Raw genomic sequence first — 18,917 nt, forward strand, 5'->3', positions numbered from 1 at the left:
TGTAACGGAGCGAAGACCTTCGCAGCAACCTTCCCGAGCCGAAGCCTCTTCTTCTCAAGGGAGGTCGTGTAACGGAGTTACCTCCGTTTACGATTCTAGACCTGATAAAGTCCCTCTCTTTTATTAAGGATTACTGGACGCTGACCTGACCGTTGTTTACGGGCAATGCGTTGGACACAAGAGCGTGTCCAGTTCGTAGGCCTGCAGTTAGTTTTAATTTTCAATTCACTCTACAATTTCCATCGTGAAGTACAAGTCCTCACCATGATTCCGTGACATTTTTGCTATACCACACAGATGTCTGATTTATCCAACGAGGAAGATCGGTTGTTATTCTGTCTTACAAAAGCGCAGCTCAACGAAGGTCATCGAATCGATTGGAAATTATTGTGGCAGCAGATGATGACTACCGGAATAACACGACACTAGCTGCAGATACGCTTGAAAACACTAAAACGAACACACGGGACGAACTTGGATCGATTTCCAAGACGTTTCTTCACCGGTTTGCAGCGCGACCTAGCCGCGCCTACTACTGGGATGGCCGTACGCGTAAATAGAGATTCGGCATACGTTCATCAAATTGTTGACAATGTTTTCCGGTCCGTTTCCCGGAAGCAAGTCAAACCCAAGCGCCCCAACCTTGAGCATCGTTCAGGTGAGATTTCTAAAGCTGGTGTTACGGCGATCTTAGCTGTGCTACCTCGACTACAAGGCACTGACATTTTCTTGGACATTGGCTCCGGTATTGGCAACGTTATTGTCCAAGTTGCACTGGAGACCCAAGTCGGGATGTGTGTCGGTATTGAAGCGCAGAGTCAGCTTGCGAAGCTATCATAGTCGTTTTTGTCACCTGCTATATCCTCCCATTCGAGACTAGCCAAAGTCGTTGTTTACGAAGACGACGTACGACAACTGAACAACGCAACGAATGTAGCAGCAAAATCGAGTACAATAGTGTTCTCAAATAACCTCGTCTTCGATCCATCCAGTAACGCAGCATTAGAAGATTTCGTTACAAACGCGCCACGGTTTGTCCACGCCATCACAATGAGCAAGTTATGCCCACGGCATCGAGAAAGCTGTACACGAGCATTCTGCTCTGTGTGGTTTATCCAATAGCCTATCTTTGTTAGTGTCTCGTGGTCCACGAAGCCACATCATTCATTTTGGTACAGCAAGAAGATCAGCTAAAATAGTAGGATTAAAGGTGTTCACGTTTATATTTTTGTATCCGCCCATATCACATGTCCATGCCACAAGTCATAATGGCAATAACTTACTTATTACGAATTGGAACGGTGTGCCACAAAGCGCCTAGCGTAAGGGCCATCGCTCCTTTTTCCTTCTCGTATGCCAAAATCCCAAGCATGCCACTAAAAAAGCCAACAAATTCGATTCTGGACGGTCCGCTGGTCCACCTCAAAACTAGCAATACAACCGAATTTCTAGATAGCCGTACTATACACCACCTCCTAATCGATAGTGATTGCTATAGCCCCGTGTTGACTATGATTGTGCATGCCCCTGGTGCTTGCTATGATGGTAGCGCGGTTGAGCAAGTCTGTTTTACTGTCAAATTTACCTAATTATTTCTTGTGTGTTAAATAGGGGTTGAAGCAGGTATTGGTTTTCTTGCTAGTAATTATACGAAATATTGTCCAATGACGAGTGATCTATCCCTAGGCGGCTTTCGACCGACCGGAGGATTCTATCCACTAGGCGAGAAACCGAAGTTTCGCCTGCGGGTTCGCTCGACCCATTCCGCCAATCAAATTATTCATCGCAATGATCACTCCGTTTGATTGGCCGTTTCGTGTAGAAGCAGCCAGTCAGCGATCACAGCTACGTCCACTTCAAGTTGAATACCTTCCGTAATACATGCATGTGAGCGTCAGCTCGCCGCACCAAGCTCGATCGACACGGCTCCATGTGCACCGAATCACCCACCTCGCCATTGAAGAAGATGATCACTACTGGACATCGCACTCGCTGCATCGATCTGACGGCAGTGATCTCAATACTGAGTAGCACATGCTCGGTTTTGTCAGTACTGTCGCCGCCGTCGCCGCCGCCGTCGTGTTGTCTTGTCAGACCGACTGGTGCTGTGTTCGCTGGTCATCGCGCTCGCCGTGATGTCAAGGTGCTCAATGGCTAGTGGTGGCTGTGGCGCTCACGTCCAACTGGCCCGAGACCGACTAGGATCTTCGTTGCTGGTCGTAGCGTTAGACGTGGTCACAAGTAGCATCAATGGCTAGAGCCAGCAGCGCGTAGACCAAGGCTCTCTCTACAACTACGTTATCTTCCAGCTGTGATCCACTTCAGACCGTTATCATCAGAGACCGGCAACCAAGGTCACCGATCTCAGTGTATTGACTCTTGCCGACTCGCGTATGCTTAAGAAGCCATGCTTCCACATGGACACAGCGATGGTGTGCTCAACAGCATGCTACTACACTCAAATACCATTACGACGTAAAGTTCTTCTTCTCCACGTTTTGCAAAAGCCGGAGTTGTGGCTAGCACCTGTTACTAGTGTGGATTAAGCCGGTGATCCAAGCTACTCCTGTGCCACACAGTCGACCTGTGTATATATGTACCAAGGCACCACAGTTCCAAGTCAAGCGGTGCTGCACCAAGTAGAAATAGAGAAACCTGAGTGTGACTGTGATGTGGTGTTAGATCGGCATCCATGAAAATACATTCTGTGTTTTTGATCACTTTATATGCGCCTGCATATTCGCGTATTTTCCTTTGGAGGAGCAATGGCTAGAGAGGATATGTCTTTAGTTTGTCTTTCTCGCCAGAATACTGCTGCTCTAAGCGTAAACTATTCATAGTACGATGGAGATTCATTGAATTGTTGACAAAGCGGTATCGCTAGATTACTACACACGCATACTCACATATAACAGATTGTTGATCTTGGTGTAGAGATCCGAATGCGTTGACGAGTAAGGCTGTCATCACTAGCCAACAGTGCTGAAACCTGTCTAGACTAATTGATCAGTTGATGAAATACTCTGATTTCCAGTTTACTCTGCTCTCGGTTTTGAAGCTAACAAGTATTACCGTCGATAAGAGGATATTCGATCTAAATGAAACGTCACACAAGATTCAAAAGATCTACGTTTGGTCCAGAGGCCGTTTGACCACACAAACCCACCTTCCAGAGGGCGTTTGACCGCACAAACTCACGTTTATCGAATGGGTGGGGTATGGAGTAGAGAACTGTTCATTAGCTAATAGACCGTGAAGAATCAGGGATCCCGAAAATACAATATATATCAACTAAAGGTGATCGAAGCAAATAGATAGCGCCTGACCTACTTGTTGGAGAAAAAAATAAACAATTGAACAACTCGGCACACAGGAATAAAACATTGTCGCTTCAAACTTGGCTTGTACTCGAGTTTATCTACAGCAGACAAGCATCAACAGTTGCTACGTTCCGGTACAAGCTGTTGGCCCTCAAGAAGAGGATCATCTCGAGCGCCTGCGGAGAAAAACGGTGGCGCTCGTGACGCAGCACCGATCTGGCTGAGCTAAACAGGCGCTCCACGTTTGACGTAGGTGGAATCGCGCTGAGCAGGAAAAAAGTGCTGGGGGCTGCGTCAAACCTTCCTGCGCTTCAGGATCCGCTCAGCGAAGCTGGTGCTTTGCTCGTCGTCGAGAGGAGCAGCAGCAGCTGCTACGCGTCGAAAATGTTTCCGCAGCGCCTTCTCCGCAGTTGTCAGTCGCGTCGCCTTCCGCCCAGCATCTTAACCACTGCAGACTCGAACTTCGGCGAGTGAACGATGGGAGCGTTGGGTGCTAACGTTAATAGCAGCAAAATCATATAGTTAGGAGTTTTGATCCCATAGTAATTCGAAAAAGACACTTACCTTGATAGTTTCCAAATGAAGGGTGCACTTCTAACAAACCGCCATGAAGGTCTCGGTCATCGAGTAGCGTTAGGCCGTCGTTTTGCAACTTCTTGGAGATTGACTTTACATCGTGCAGCTCGTCGAAGAGCTTGCAAAGGCTACGGTGCGTGGTTCGCGAAGGGATGAGGTCTTCGAGGTCCTCGTCATCCGGGGAGTGGTGCTCGTACAGGCGGAAATAACGGGCGAGCATCGTGAACGTCGACGACCATCGCGTGTCTTGGCGAAGGACTGGCTGGAGAGCAGTTTTTTTGCTGCAGAAATAGTAACGACAGATTTAGTACTATCAAAAAAAGTAATACCAAAAATAGTACTCGTACCGGAGCTTGGCTGCTTGCTTGAGTGTACGCAGCTTACGCATAAGCGCTTGGACTTCTGCCAGAGTGTTTTTATGGGGAGCTAGATACTCACGCATCGCGAGATTTAGACGGTGGCTTGCGCAGCCAACAAGTGGCACAGCCATGAGGTTAGACAGTCGTTTGTTGACTGCGCAATTGTCGCCGACTAAAAACGGCACATCGTCCAGGCTCCGTCCAAAAAAAATGGCAAAAACCGTGCGATAGCCGCTGCGTGGCCGTCTGCATTGAGCGCATCATCCGGCTCGTCGATTATCGGGGCCATAGACAGGAGCGGGAAGCGAGGGCCGTCCGAGGACTCTTAGCATGCATACACAGCTAGGAAGTGCTCGGTGCCATGGGTCCAGCCGTCGATGACGAGGCCGAACGACTTGGGCATCTCCTCGCCGATGGACTTCTCGACGGCCTTCACGACGCTCTCCATGTCACCATAGAGCGTCTCGACGCAGATCGGCGGTAAGTTAGTAAACCTACATTTAATACAGTGGTACAAATATTAGAAATACAAACAAAACGTCAAATGCAGTAACGATTTCGTACCTTCGCGTCTCTTCCGACTCGCAAAAAGAGAAAGGGAGGTTGCACATGACGATCCAACTGAACCGGTTTGTCGCCGTCTGGCTGACCCATGGGACAAGCGTCCCGGTGGCTGCAGCGCTTGCATCTCGCATCGCGTCCTCGTAGTTGGGGTGACTGTCACGAACGTGTGACACCAGGTTGGTGTAGCCCGACCGAGGCGTGTGCTTGCGGTGCTTACCGCAAGCCTTGCAACTTGATAGCTTGTCGGCTCTCCTTGCTCGTCGAGGGCCGGCGAGAAGTAGAACCGAGCGACTTGCTTGTTCGAGAAAGGTCGGGAGGGTCGGGTCGAGGCAAACGCACTCATTGCACAGGAGGTTGCGGTAACTTTGAGCTTCGTGAGGGCGGTGGGAAATGTTTAAGAGTGACTGCACAGGTCTGGATTGGCGTTCGTTTTGCTCTTAAGGCTGCAGGTGTGATGGTTGGTTTCTAGCTGCTGGCCCAAAACTGTTGGTTGTCAGGGAATGGAAAATATTATATGAGTGTTCACTAGATATCAAAATAAAATATGAATAGTTAGTAAGATTGCGACAAAATAAAATATTGCATATCAAAATATTAATATATTGCTTTGCATATTTATTTTTCGGGACCCCTGAGAACAATGCAAGCATCACTGCCAAGGTTATTCACAAGTTGTTTGTTCGATTTGTTCGCGCTATCGCGCGTCTATAATGGTCAATGACGATAGAATTATCTTACCCGGTTATCACAACGACCCGCGCACGGTGGGGGATGCGCTTCAAGATTCTGTCAACCCCAAGACATTGTATGATACCACTTCAATAATGTGTGTACAGGCATTGCTGGACTTTAGCTGCTTCAGTTCGACACATTGTATCCGGTGTTCATACCTCCCAAGGGCCGCGTGAGCTAAAAGGATAGTCGCTACATCATTCTTGTGTTAATGCTAACTTGTATATATGCTAACCTGTGTTTTATTAGATTTTTCACGAGCATGGTGCTTCAGGCGATGTCGACATTTTTATCGCAGCCTTACCCGTGAAAGAAATGCACGATTTGCATGTCGACATCAAGAGGCATCCATGCATATATCTTACTGGTTGGTTTTGCGTTACTCTTACATGGTCTTCAAAATACCAAGGAGATTCGTGCCCACTATAATAGTGCTTACGATGTTCGTCAGCTGTGATCGTGACGCTGGCAAGTTAGGGATACTGCTCCATCGGAGGCTTTCACTAGAAATAAGAAACAAAAGCGAGGGCGCGCGTGCAGAAAAGGTGTTCTGAGCAATCGAATCCCCGATCAGTTACTGAAGCTGGTCAAGCTGAGCCACCACTGCGCAGGCTTACGCTCGATGAAGTCCAACCCTATGCTCGAGCGTGTCCTATGGCCGGTCTACAGAGTCTAGCTTGGTTTCACACTCGCCGTCAGTAAGGTATCTGGAGCGTAAGGTGGCGCGTTAGTGATCAATTTTTCCCGTTTAGTTGTCCATGATTTGTTAGTTCATTGACCAATTGCTACTTGCATCGCGCCAGAAGTTAGATCCGCAGGCACTCATCTCTATCACAAATACGAAGTATGTAGTCCTGTAACCTTCAGAACTGTCGCCAGCTCGTGCCGTCCACAACTTTCCACTTGCTTCATCACGGCACTCGTCTCAAATCCAGAAAAAATGCCGCTTTTCATGCAGCGGTATCGCTCTACCTCCGGACACAATAAGATTGTTTGTGTTGTGGGAGCAAGGACCAGTCCAAACAGGCTTTTCAAGTTTTATTTGTATCTTTTGTTCTAACAATAATACAAACATAATAGCTATTTCTGAAACTTTTATAGTGCGAAATTTCCATCCTAGGTTCTTTGAATGAACCGCGCAGCAATCGCGCAAAATTATAAATGAATTGGGATGAGTATTAATACTCTTATGTGCGATCGGAACTGCGGCTGGTTACAGGACAGGTTTCGAAATAATAGGGATTTTGAAAGAAGTCAACAACAACAGTATTTAACGGATACAACACAATAGATCCGTACATTAAAAGTGATGGTCTTTCCAATTAGGCAGCTCCCTTAATTTTACTAAGTGATTCTACCTAGTAGACAAATGTCTAGCCAATCATACTTAGTACTAACGTTAAACTAAAGGTTTCAATTGCCAAATTGAACCGGCGGACCGGAATTGACATTTCTTCCTTTCGTCTATGTGTAGTATACGATTATTGAGAAAGAGTGATCAATCGTGCAAGATCTGTGCAATCTGTCGCAATCCCTTCGCCATGTTAGTGATTACATCACTGCATGGTATTCTATCCATTCGATCAACATGCACACATTATGAACACCGATAATGTCAGAGCAAGGCTCTTCGGTGCGATCCTCCACTTCGTATCGGCTTATTCTACAATTTATCGCTTTTAGACTCTACCTCGCTACAACACCAAGCAATCATGAGCTGTTGCCCTACCGTCATGGAGCCGTCCAAGGAGACCGCCGCCAATGCAATTGTCGCAAGGACCTTCCGCAACACGAAGCTCTTTGTCGCTGGCCCTCTCCAATCCAAGGCTGGTTTGATTGCCATTCCAGACATTTTTGGCCCGAACAGTGGTCGTATCAAGCAGGACGCTGAAGCAATGGCCAAACTGGGTTACACTGTGGTGCTCGTGGACGCCGCTGATGGTGACTACCCAGTCACTCTCGACGGCGTGGACATCCCAGCATGGCTGAAGAGAAACAGTTTTGAGAAAGTAGCGGCTGCCCACGTGGCTAACGCCATCGCCTACCTGCAGGAGGAGATCGGAGTGGAGTCCATCTGCAGCTACGGCTACTGCTGGGGTGCGTATGTTGGTGCGAAGCAGTCGGCTATGGAGACCCCTTCTATCAAGGGGCACGTCTCGTTTCATCCCAGTTGGAATGTCGAACAACTCGTGAACGGTGAAGGTGCCGTGGAGAAGATGACGGAGAGCATAAGAGTTCCTCAGCTTCTATGCGCGGCTGGCAACGACCCTCCTCTTGTTAGCGAGGGTGGAGTGGTCGAGAAGATTCTTAAGGCCAATCCTGCTATCGCCAAGCAAAGCAACGTGGTAAACTTCCCGGATATGATCCACGGCTGGGTGAGCCGCGGTGACATCGACAACCCTGCGACGAAGGAAGCTGTGAAGAAGGCCTGGCACTTGGCCCGCGAGTTCATCCAGACGATTAGTCCGTTGTGAGTCGATGACAGAGCATCGTGCAGCTATTGCAGTACATGTAAGAGCAAAACGTTGATTGTAGGATTTTCCTAGTATTAATAGGAAGTTACGATAAGAAACAATAATGAACTTATCGCTTCTTTTGACAAAGGTGAACGCACTGAACTGTATTAGCCAATATATAGTTTGAAAGGGTTTGTGTTTCAAACACCAAAAATTTGCATCAACCTCATCAGGTCCACCCAAAAACGCTGTTCCACACGCTTGGTCATTTAGACGCAGTGCTATCGCTGTATACATCGCGTCCTGTTCATCGGCAGCATTTCGTGAACATCGGATCTAGTCACAGGACGCCTCACTATATACCCACCTTTGTTTTACTTCCAGAATTACTGTGATCACCTCGAAATCCTCTCCAGAATGCCCGAATATCTTGTGTTCTTCGTTCACCAGCACTTCGATTTCCGTTACCCAGAACTGGAGGCTTTACTGACAATGCAGAAGCTCCCCAGCGTCGAGGAGACGGTGCTGAAGGACCCGGAGACCGGAAAACTACCGGAACCCGAAAGCTCCCCGCTCGTGCGGGTTCAACTCCCGTCAGCAGAACATGCCAAATTCCTCTCTGAGCGTGGCATCCTTGTCAAGGGCGTGTACGAGGTGTGGGGTCACACAGCCAATGGTGGTGGCTACGACGAGCTCGTATCATCGGTAGAGGCCTTCCAGGGACCACAGAAGCAGCAGATTTTGCAGGACGACAAACGTTCGTGGCGTATCAACGTGGCTGTGTTCGGCAAGAAGCTAAGCATGGACGAACAGCGCGAACGCCGTGAAAAGTTTCGGGACGCTCTGCCCTTTGCTGGTCCTGTGCAGATGAAGAATCCGGACGAGACTTTCCTGGTGCTGGAGGAACTGGGTCTGGACCAGGATCTGAATCCGGGTATGAAACCCAAGCAGATATTTTTCTTGCGTGAGCTGGCCGGAAGCGAGAAGAATCGAGGACGCGGCGGCGCACGAGATCTGGTCGATCAACAGACGCTGAAACGCAGAGCGTACATTGGCCCCACGTCGATGGAATCGGAAATGGCTCTGCTGATGTGCAACATGGCTCTGGTACAGCCCGGGGACCTGGTGATCGACCCGTTTGTAGGCACTGGCAGTGTCTTGATCCCGTGTGGAACTCACGGTGCAATGTGTTACGGCACGGACATTGACATTCGGGTGCTGCTAGGTACTGGCGTTGGTGTCACGGGCGCTGGTGTTGTCGTCACAGACGATAAGTCCGACGAGAAGGAGCGTGTGAACGTTATTACCAACTTTAAGCAGTATGGCCTTCCGCTTCCAGAGCTTGTGCGCGCTGACAACTCCATGTCACCTCTCGTTAAGCAGTGTAAGGGTTTCTTCGACGCGGTGGTATGTGATCCGCCCTATGGAATTCGTGCCGGTGCTCGTAAGAGTGGACGCAAGCGCCAAATCAAGAGCGATGTGAATATGGCAAGCAAGCAGGCAAACTACATCGCCCCTACGCAGCCGTACGCGGCCGAAGACGTGATGAAAGATCTGCTGGAGTTTGCTGCCCAGACGTTGCGCGAAGGTGGCCGGCTCGTGTATCTGCTACCCACAACGTACGAATACACGGACTCCGATCTACCTCGCCACCCTAGCCTGCAGGTGATTGCGAACTCGGAACAGAAGCTTACTAAAAAGTACGCAAGACGTCTCATTACAATGGTGAAGCGTACACCAAGCGCAGAGGAGATGGCTGCGGTTGAGAGTGCCGCGACAACTAAGTGCAACCCGGGTGATGTAAGTTTCGCGAACCTGCGAGAGAAGATCCGGAAGCGTAAGTCAGAAGACGTGGAGGGACTGGAACAGCACTAAACTATAGAGAAGCAAAGTGGTGATATTGAGTTCCACTGGGCTTTGCTTGGAAGTGACTACAATTTCTAATAGACTTGCATTGTGTAGAGAAGACGTGGCTTCCTGAAAAAGGCAGTATATAGATCTAGAGATGGAAAGCTCCACATGAACCAGCAGTGTATTTTCTTTCGGGAAGAGCAGGCTTGAGCAGGAATGGCCTCAATGTCGTTGTCGTTCATCTTGTGCGAGTCCGAGGAGGATTCGCCACCTCGCACCCGCCTGCAACGCAAGGAAAGGTCTGTGAGTTCAAGTGTGGCGCGCCAGGATGAAGATGAAGACGTTCCTGCTGCTGAACCGAAGAACCAGAGTTCCATAGCTCGTCGTCGAAATAGAGGCGACAGCAACAGCAGCAAACGCAGGAAGGCCATACCCACGTCCGACAGGTAAGCAAAGATAATCAGCAATTCGGAATCTTCTTCTCTTTAACATCGCTTTTCTTGCCACAGGCTACACCATGTGCGTCAACTGCAGAACATGCGCCAGCGCCGCTACCGTGAGCGCAAGAAATCGACCGCATCGGCTCTGCAGGCCAACGCTGACAATCTACTCCAGGAAAATGGAGCGCTGGAGACTGCAATTCTGGAGCACTTCAACTCGCAAAAGTAGCCATGCAAGTATGCAAGTGCAAGCTCACTCGCGGACAAACGCATCCTGGCTAGGTAGAAGAATTGTAAAGCAGGAAGCTCGTACCAGTATAGAAAATGAGGATTGTTTGTCATGACGTCAACTACTTTGATGCCCTCGCCACTGCAAAACGAAGCGATTAGGAGCTCATCCGATAGGCAACGAGCAATGGTAAGGTGCAGACAATCACGACAGAATTATCTTCAATGACTTCAGACCGCGGGAATTAGACTCCTCAGTGCCGTGGCCGTATCTCACTGACGTAGTTGCAGGCGAATTCAACACCGTGAGAGCACTATGAGCGACTTGTATCCGCTGTTCTTGACACTCCATTCCGTCGGCACCATTTTGTTTCGTGCGCTCTCCGCTGGACACAGTGTAATCAGATGGCGGCAGAGAGATCAGGCCACAGGACATCAACTGCTTCAGCAAACATGTACTTCAGAAGTACGAGGAATGCCCAAGTGACGATACCATACCATGCAGCAGTCCGAGTCCGCAAGAGATGTCAATCCCTTCGTATGGTGAACCTGCTGTAAGTTCATATGTCAGTCGCAAGAGTTTAGATGATATTAGATTTCCTAGCTACAGCAAACCAGGCTACGGAGTAGCGCCACAGCAGCACGCTGCTATTGTGCATAGTGCCGCAATAAAAGGCATTCACACTGCAGATAGAGACCGTCTTCAACTTCAAGTCCTAGTATCCATTCCATAAGCAGCAGATCCCGGGGCAGCATGACGTCACTCCGAGAGATCTGAGCCAGCAGTGTCCGGCATGTAGTCACCGCTTCTGAGCTTTACAAGGAAGGCAAGGGCAAGACCATAACAAGCACCGCAATCACGGCAACATGCATACCGCCTTTATGGTATGCCAAATTTAGCCACTTGGTGCAGATAAACCTGAACCCACCTGAAATAAACATCTGCTTGGTCGAAAGGTACTGCCACGCGTTGATCCATGTAAATTCATACAAAAAGCAAGTGAAATCAGTCCTGACCTAGTCCTAACCGGAGCCGGCTCGGACGTGAGTTGGAGCGATCTGATTGATTGCGAGTGTATCGGTGTCGAAGTCTTCGGTGCAAAACCAGCACAAGAGGCCTGAACTGGACACAGCGCAATTTTGGGTATTTGTATCCAAAAAAAAACTCATTTTATGTGCAGGCAACTCATTATTTGTCCACACGCACTCGTGATTGGCCGCCGTAGAATTTGACCAATCACATACTTTGACCCATTTATTGTCGTTGTTGCACCGTCGTCTGGGCGTAATGGCTGGGCAGGCAAAGATAATTGCCCGAGCTTACGAGCAGAGCACCGACCCCGCCGATAAGATGACGTCGCCCCGAGAAGCGGCCACCGCGGCGCCCACGCGTTTGGAGAAGCCGCTGCGCCTACAAATACCTGCGACAGGAAGTACCGACGCGCCGCGCGTGTCCGCGACAGCCACCGCCGCTGCTAGTGCCAACAAAGACGCGGCTAAAGGAACCGAGTCCGCCGACATGCGCAGTCAGACGTGTGTCGAGTTCTTGCACATTATGAAAGAGTTCTCCGAGAGCTCATGCGATGCCAGCGAGACTGTGCAGCGCGTGGACTCGCTGGTGAGTCAAGACGAACAGCTGCTGCGACTATTCCCGCTGTCGCGCACACAGGAAGAGGACGAAGCCGCGCGGAGACTGCGACGGGCACTGGAAGATGAAGACGACGAAGCCCTCGCTAGGATAGCAGCAAGAGACGGCGACAAGGAAATGGACACGCAGGACGAGCTGCAACGCTGGATGGATCTCGATCTCGGCGACCTCGACCACCACATGGACGTATTTGACTTCCAGCACACGCAGCCGCAGCCGCTAGCACTCAACGAGATTGCCACTGCAGAAGACGCCAAAAGTGCCACGTCGGCATCGCCAGTGGTGCCACCTACTGCCTCGCCATTCATGAAGCGCAGCACCAACGGATTTCTACAGCAGAAGACCACCCAAGCCACTACCGAGGCAGCAAAGACAACGACAGGATACCTGCGAGGGCAGGGTGCGTCACAGAAGCCGCTAGCTGCGAAGAACTCGCCACTTAGCAAGAAGTCTGTCACTGCTGCATTGTTCGAAGATGATGACGATGATTTGGATCTCGTGCTGGGCAGCGCGTCGCTGTCGTCCAGCCCGCCGCTCAAACGTGCTAAGCTATCGCGAACAGATAGTCCGCAGGCACTGCATGTGTCAGTGTCACCGGACACGGAAAGCAAAGCGGAAACAGACGACGAGAGCAAAGCGGACGAAGACGAGGAAGGTAATGTATGGGGAATGGAGAACGACAGCTACGAGCACGACCTGCTTTCGTCTATTGATCACGCTGTGCTGTGCGACCGTGAGAACCGGTTCTTGCAGTGGGATCTGGAGGCAGCTCAGCAGCAAGAACAGCGGAGGCTGCAGGCCAACGGTTTGACACGGAACGCTGCAACGTCAGCTGGTATGACTGGCCGAAGTGCCAACGGTACGACCACCTCTACTAACCCCGCTATTAATGGCCTCACTGCGATCCAAACCCACCGCTCAATTCAGCAGCCCAACGACAAGGTGATGGCATCCAGTCCTATTAGCAGCAAGAGTCCGTCGAACGTCGATATTGTCGAGGATTGGAACAGTTTGGACTTTGGCACATTCCAGAATCGCACTGTGAGCCACATCCTGAGCTCATGTCTGCACAAGCGGAAGCTGCATCATCCCTACAAGAACCAAGTGCAGCTTGTGAACTTCAATGTGCCAGGCAGTGGCGATTCTACGTCAGGACGTGGAGGTGGACCGCATCCACACCAGCTCGGTGGCTCCTTGGCGACTAGCCTCGCCTTTGGTGGCCAGCAGAACGGTGGAGATGGCTCGGATGGCTCGACAATTAGCGGCTTTGTGCCTCTGCTAGCAACTGGCCACGAGAATGGTCTGGGTAACAGCAAGTCGCCGGGCAAGGGCGAGAAGAAGACGCCGAAGAAGCGCGAGGAACGCAAGCGACTCATGACGCTCAAGATGCAGGAGACGTTTGCAGACTTAGAAGGGACGTTCACGGAGCAAGACTTGGACGTTAAGGGCATCGTTGGACCAGGCGCGTCGTTGTCCAAAATGGCTCTCTCGAAGCTGGAGAACCTGCCACTGCCGGACCTGACGAACCTCCCTCAAGATTTGCGTGAACTCAAGCGCAAGATTGAAGCCACCGAGCACAAGGTGGAAGGCACGAAACATCGTCACCGCAAGGGCGGTCCGTGCCCACGCTGCCAAGTGCAGAACCAGTTACGCGCGGCTAAGCGTGCGTATCACAAGCGTGCTGTGGCCCACAAGAAGCTGCCTCATGTGGTGGTCAATGCCGTTAACGACGAGGCACAGGAGGCTGCTAACGCCCAGGCGGCTGCCGCTGCTACGCTGGAACTCGCTGGCAGTGTCACAGCAGCGATAAAGGCTGCTGCCAGCGCAGGAGCAAGGAAGGGGAGTACCGGGTCTTCGACGGGTACTCCTGGAAATGCTTCAAGTGCAAAGGCGAGAGCTGCGTTGGCTGGTGTGACCAATCTATCGACTGGAATGCTGAAGCAGATGCAGCGTCCTGCCGCGTCTTCTGTGTCATCTCCTTCCGGGTCGTTGTGCTCGACTTCTTCTGTAGCAACTACCGCGACTGTGGGGTCTACCAGCGGCTCGTCGTCTTCATCCTCTTGCGGTGGCATCTCGCCCCCGCCGTCTTTATCTACGACGTCTGTGGTTCGAGGCCCATGTGGAAAAGCGTCATCGTCAGCAATGCCATTCTCGTCGCCGTCTTCGGCATCGCCCACTTCGGCTTCTAACGCGTCGTCGCCCGACACGACATCACCTCAGCTGCAGCACGTTACCGTAACATCGGGTTAAGTTGGCACTGAATTGGACAAGCAACGAAGATCAAGCAGTCGGCTGGTGCAAGTCACGGCGTATTTATTAGTGTATTAGAGCTCCCATCGTACGCCACGCGTGACTTGCGTTGCTCGGAAGCCGTCAGGTAATAGTTTGTATAGCATGGCATCGGCGAAATAGTGACAGTAGGAAGGGGGTTCGCGTGGACACCAGACGCGCAGCGTCTCCTGTAGAGTGAAGGCGCATAAGGATCACAAAAAATAGAGAATCTACGCAGCTTTCAGAGCCTCCACCACACCGCTAGTTGCAAATTACGTTGAAATCTATTGGTACCATAGTCGCTCAGTCCTGTGTTTCCTCTGCCTGCGGTTTGCTGATGATGTTGGCGTCCAGCAGCGCCAGGCGCGCGCAACGACGTCGCAGCTTCTGTTCTGTCCACTGCATATTGTTGATCTTGACATCACGCTCCATCTTCTTGTAGTCCTCGCCGTATTTGGCGATAAGTTTGCGCAGATACTTGGCCTCTTCTTCAGACACATAGTTAGCCACGCGCCTGGGGTTGCGTTCGCCCAGGAAGTCACTGTCGGGCACTTCGAATAGCCTCGCCTCGTCAGCAGCCTCGAGTGTTCCATCCGCGTCCGCTATGCTCTCACGCAACGCTGCGTGCGCGTTCGGGTTGGCCTGCAAACCCAGGTTGACGTAGTTCTGGCGCGTAGTGAGGTTGTGGTCCCAGACCTCCTGCACCTTTGGGTCGCGCACGAATTTGGTCTTAAACTTGCGCAGCGGCTTCTGCTTGCGGCGGCGCTGCGGCACTTTCCCGCGCTTCTTAATCTTCACTCCCAGTCGCACCATCGTCTGCAGTCGTTGATCAGCTCCTCGACACTAATAAAGGTCCTCACCTCCAATGGACAGTTTACTGGAAATGTGTGACGTGTGTGGACGGCGTCTGGTCCAGCCAATGGTGCTCCTACTTTAGTGACATAGTGACATAAAAATTTCTCCAGACAACCAATTACAAGCAAGGACCCACTCCTCAAATGGCTACTATTGGTGGAAATAAAACCGCAGCGAACACGGCGAGTGTGCAGGCTCATTGCGCGATCGTCTCTGGGCCGCGAGAGCTTGGCTGCGTCGTTACTTCTTCGTCCAAGTATGACGCTAACTACAGCGCCCCCCGCAGTCGCTGCACCCGTGACGCCCGTCAAAGTGGCACCCTCCAGCGCCAGTAGCGCCACATCGGCGCCTAGCAGCCCTATGAGCAGTACTAGCAGCGCCGCGGACATGAGCCAGCAAGTGCAGGCAGCGCTGAACCGTCTGCTTGGTGTGAGCTCCGCGTTCAAGGACTTACAGCCAGGTAAGGACACGCAGGTGTCCACACGGGAAGAGACCATTGCCATGATGCAGCATTACCTCAAGCGGTTGCACCTGGACGACGTCGTGGACAGTAGCTCCCCAAGAGCGCTCTCTGTGGTGCATGTGGCAGGTACCAAGGGCAAGGGGTCTACCTGTGCCATGGTGGAGCGTATCCTACGCCAAGCAGGCTATAAGACTGGCCTCTTCACTTCGCCCCATCTCGTTTCTCCCTGTGAGCGTTTCCGCATTAACGGAAAACCCATTGCAGACGAAGTGTTCTTGAGGCATTTTAACGCTGTGTGGGACGGATTGGAGCACACACAGGACCAGAGTGGGCCGTACCCACCAATGGCCTGGTTCTTCCGCTTCCTCACACTCATGGCGTTGCATCTCTTCGCTGACGAGCAAGTGGACGTTGTCGTGTTGGAGGTCGGTCTTGGAGGACGACTAGATGCAACGAATGTGTTCCGCAAGCCTGTGGTGTGTGGTATTACGACGCTTGATCTGGACCACACGCGCGTGCTGGGCGAGACGCTGGATCTGATTGCCTACGCCAAGGCAGGCATTTTTAAGCCTGGTGTGGCGGCCTTCACCACTGCGCAGGAACCGATGGCGATGCAGATGCTGGAAAAATGTGCCGCTGAGACTGCCACGCCGTTAGTACGTGTGCCAACGCTGGATGGATTCGGACCGGACGGAGCGAACTGCAAACTGGGTCTGCACGGAGACTATCAACGCACGAACGCAGGCCTTGCCGTGGCGTTAGCTTCAACGTGGCTTCGTAACAAGCGTGGTGAGGACGCTGCCGACCAGCTGGACATCGCTAATGCACTTGAACCAGATGTGAAAGAAGGACTGAAACACGCTTTCTGGCCGGGCCGAGCACAGCTATGGGAGGATGAAGCACATAAGATGCGTTTCTACATTGACGGTGCACACACATTGCGCAGTCTCGAATGCTGTGCGGACTGGTTCCGCCAGGCTGCGGTACGAACAACACCGGCCGACAAGCGTGTGCTTATATTTACTATCCATCACGAGCGCAATGTGGCGCAGCTGTTCGAGCCGCTGCTGAATCAGCACTTTGACCGTGTTTACTTTTGCCCGACAAGCTCTTCGCGTCCCAGTCTGGCCAAGGTACACACATTCTCGGAGGCTCTCGAGATCGCCGGTTTCCAGCGCGTGATGGCAACATACTCACCCGACGAACTGGCGGTTCTGGATGATGTGAATAACGAGTCCCACCCGTGGCAAACTACGCTTTCCCGTATTTGGACCGGACTGAAGACTCATGTGGTCAAGGAGGATCAGAGCAAGTGCGTCGTTGCGGTGAAGGACTCGGTCGTGGACTGCATCAATGAACTGCGCGCGCTGTCTGAGGAATCTGATGCCTCGCTTGTCGAGGGAGAGGCCTCAGAGAACGAGGAGCAGTGGGACGAGAACTGGAGTGTCCTAGTGACGGGATCATTGTACCTCGGTGGCGAGGCGCTAGATTTCTTGGGCTGGCAGGAGTAAGGTATTGGAACGAGCAAAGGGGCGCTAAGAGGAACTCCGTGGAACTCTCGGTGATACATCCACTCAGAGTTTCCATGCAGTCTTCCTGGTAGTAAAGCGCAGCAAGTAAGACGATCGTGTTGAGTCATAATAAATTCATGAGCAGCGTCATTTGGTGACTGAAGTATTTCAGTGTCACAGTACGCGTTATCGACACATATCTTTTTCAAAGATGCTACGTTTGGTGTGGCTCGCTTGGTTGACCCAATTCGGCTCTTCGCAGGCGTGGCTGCGCGGCAGTGATGGCCGTGCGCAATGGGATTACGAGTGGCACTTCGAGGGGTTTGAGCTGTTGTCACTGGAGTCCGAGCCCAGCTCTCACTGCGCTGAATTGTGCATCACAGAGGCGAATTGCTCCCACTGGACATGGGCGTCTGCATCCGACGGCACGTGTCAGCTCAAACAGGGAGCTACCAACGCTGTTGTTCTCCACGCCAGTCATTTGTGCGGCTTCTTACCGGCCAGATTCGCCCCGGATGAGACTCGGGCCTACGACTTCGGGCTGACGCTCTCAGAAGACACAGAAGATGACATGACAGAAGACGATGCGGAGACGGCGCTGCGGATGCTCAATTCCTTTCGGACCAAGCGCGGGAAGAGCAAGCTATCGGTTGACGCGCGGCTGGTTCTGATCGCTCATGAACTGACGACGACGTGTCGAGCTGTGCCATTCACCACCAACATGAATGATGGAGAAGGGTATGAGTTTTTTCCTGCTTTGCCGACTTCTATGACACCTAGAGATTTTACCGGCGAGGTGCATGCAATATCAGTTGCGGCACCCCCGGACAGCTCTGTTAAACACGCGATAGAGTGGTGGACAAGTGCTATTGACAGCAGGACTGGAGCTAAACCTTTTTACTCGGATGGTGTGGGTATTGTTGGCTTGGCAAAGCGCCAAGTCAGTTCGTGCTGGGAAAGCAAAGTTAACAGTAGTGGCAACGGTGGCAGCTCTTTTGATATCGTGTGGACGATGCTGTTGGCAAAATACGAGTAAGAGCAAACTCGAAAGAGAGGGAATAACGCGTTTTGCATTTGCTGCGGATTGGCAGTCTGCGTGAATTGACCAAGCCTTCATGATCGTGCTTCGTAGTGGCCGCAGTTTACCCATCCATGAATCAAATCGACGACCTTGCCGATCATCGGAAGGCATCGGACCGATGCCCTTCCTTAGACTTTTTAGGAGCTTCTCGACAGTACGGCCCTCGTACACAAATTCTGGATCGTTGCTGACAGTTAACAGCAGCTGAGGCAAAGTACTCCGCATTGCCATTTTCTTGACTGACACTTATAGTCCGTGAATTGTACCCGTGGCCCAGCTCAGGTGGAATGACGCATGACGCTTGATCACCAGGTTGGTAGTAGCTCTCAGCACCGCTCCTAGATAGCCACCCCAGCAATAGCCGTTGTCACTGTTGTGCCCAAAGTCTCAATAAATAACCCCGCCATCAACTACTGGAAGTAAAAGCATTTAGCAGTGCTGCTAAGGTAGGTAGCATTTGCCAACGTAACCTATCGATACTCTCCACGTAACACAATTTTTTTCGTGTTTTGTAGAAAAATGTTCTCAGTTCTCGCTCTTTCACCAAACTGCCAAACTGCCC

General features: G+C 51.4%; 10 protein-coding genes across 10 annotated transcripts in view; 6 read left to right on the forward strand and 4 right to left on the reverse strand.

Moving 5' to 3' along the window:
• Positions 1–3,733: 3,733 nt before the first annotated feature.
• On the reverse strand, positions 3,734–4,386 carry PPTG_12207 (hypothetical protein; the record flags this gene model as incomplete). Its single annotated transcript, XM_008907909.1, has 3 exons — positions 3,734–3,813; positions 3,885–4,177; positions 4,244–4,386. The coding sequence occupies 3 exons, from the start codon at positions 4,384–4,386 to the stop codon at positions 3,734–3,736; spliced, it is 516 nt and encodes a 171-aa protein (XP_008906157.1).
• Positions 4,387–4,580: 194 nt separating this feature from the next.
• Positions 4,581–4,950, reverse strand: PPTG_12208 (hypothetical protein; the record flags this gene model as incomplete). The annotated part of the gene is made up of 2 exons (XM_008907910.1): positions 4,581–4,749; positions 4,820–4,950. 2 exons carry the CDS (start codon positions 4,948–4,950, stop codon positions 4,581–4,583), a joined length of 300 nt encoding a protein of 99 aa, XP_008906158.1.
• Positions 4,951–7,227: 2,277 nt separating this feature from the next.
• On the forward strand, positions 7,228–8,087 carry PPTG_12209 (hypothetical protein). The gene has a single exon (XM_008907911.1). The coding sequence runs from the start codon at positions 7,264–7,266 to the stop codon at positions 8,023–8,025; it is 762 nt and encodes a 253-aa protein (XP_008906159.1). The 5' UTR covers positions 7,228–7,263; the 3' UTR covers positions 8,026–8,087.
• Positions 8,088–8,216: 129 nt separating this feature from the next.
• PPTG_12210 (hypothetical protein) lies at positions 8,217–9,974 on the forward strand. The gene has a single exon (XM_008907912.1). The coding sequence runs from the start codon at positions 8,425–8,427 to the stop codon at positions 9,880–9,882; it is 1,458 nt and encodes a 485-aa protein (XP_008906160.1). The 5' UTR covers positions 8,217–8,424; the 3' UTR covers positions 9,883–9,974.
• Positions 9,975–10,074: 100 nt separating this feature from the next.
• PPTG_12211 (hypothetical protein) lies at positions 10,075–10,527 on the forward strand (the record flags this gene model as incomplete). Its single annotated transcript, XM_008907913.1, has 2 exons — positions 10,075–10,304; positions 10,368–10,527. The coding sequence occupies 2 exons, from the start codon at positions 10,075–10,077 to the stop codon at positions 10,525–10,527; spliced, it is 390 nt and encodes a 129-aa protein (XP_008906161.1).
• Positions 10,528–11,798: 1,271 nt separating this feature from the next.
• Positions 11,799–14,751, forward strand: PPTG_12212 (hypothetical protein). The gene has a single exon (XM_008907914.1). It carries the CDS (start codon positions 11,815–11,817, stop codon positions 14,422–14,424), a length of 2,610 nt encoding a protein of 869 aa, XP_008906162.1. The 5' UTR covers positions 11,799–11,814; the 3' UTR covers positions 14,425–14,751.
• Positions 14,749–15,258, reverse strand: PPTG_12213 (hypothetical protein; the record flags this gene model as incomplete). The annotated part of the gene is made up of 1 exon (XM_008907915.1): positions 14,749–15,258. One exon carries the CDS (start codon positions 15,256–15,258, stop codon positions 14,749–14,751), a length of 510 nt encoding a protein of 169 aa, XP_008906163.1.
• Positions 15,259–15,400: 142 nt separating this feature from the next.
• On the forward strand, positions 15,401–17,485 carry PPTG_12214 (hypothetical protein). The gene has a single exon (XM_008907916.1). It carries the CDS (start codon positions 15,559–15,561, stop codon positions 17,272–17,274), a length of 1,716 nt encoding a protein of 571 aa, XP_008906164.1. The 5' UTR covers positions 15,401–15,558; the 3' UTR covers positions 17,275–17,485.
• On the forward strand, positions 17,473–18,773 carry PPTG_12215 (hypothetical protein). Its single transcript, XM_008907917.1, has one exon. It carries the CDS (start codon positions 17,486–17,488, stop codon positions 18,308–18,310), a length of 825 nt encoding a protein of 274 aa, XP_008906165.1. The 5' UTR covers positions 17,473–17,485; the 3' UTR covers positions 18,311–18,773.
• The window catches only part of PPTG_23013 (hypothetical protein), a gene marked incomplete at both ends in the record, with an annotated part of 626 nt that continues 310 nt past the window's right edge, over positions 18,602–18,917 (reverse strand). Inside the window, one exon of the mRNA XM_008907918.1 lies at positions 18,602–18,725. Within this exon, the coding sequence (XP_008906166.1) occupies positions 18,602–18,725 (124 nt within the window). The remainder of the gene's footprint in view (positions 18,726–18,917) is intronic.

Source organism: Phytophthora parasitica (genome assembly GCF_000247585.1).
Source record: "Phytophthora parasitica INRA-310 unplaced genomic scaffold supercont2.28, whole genome shotgun sequence".
In the NCBI taxonomy this organism is placed as follows: Eukaryota; Oomycota; class Peronosporomycetes; order Peronosporales; family Peronosporaceae; genus Phytophthora; species Phytophthora nicotianae.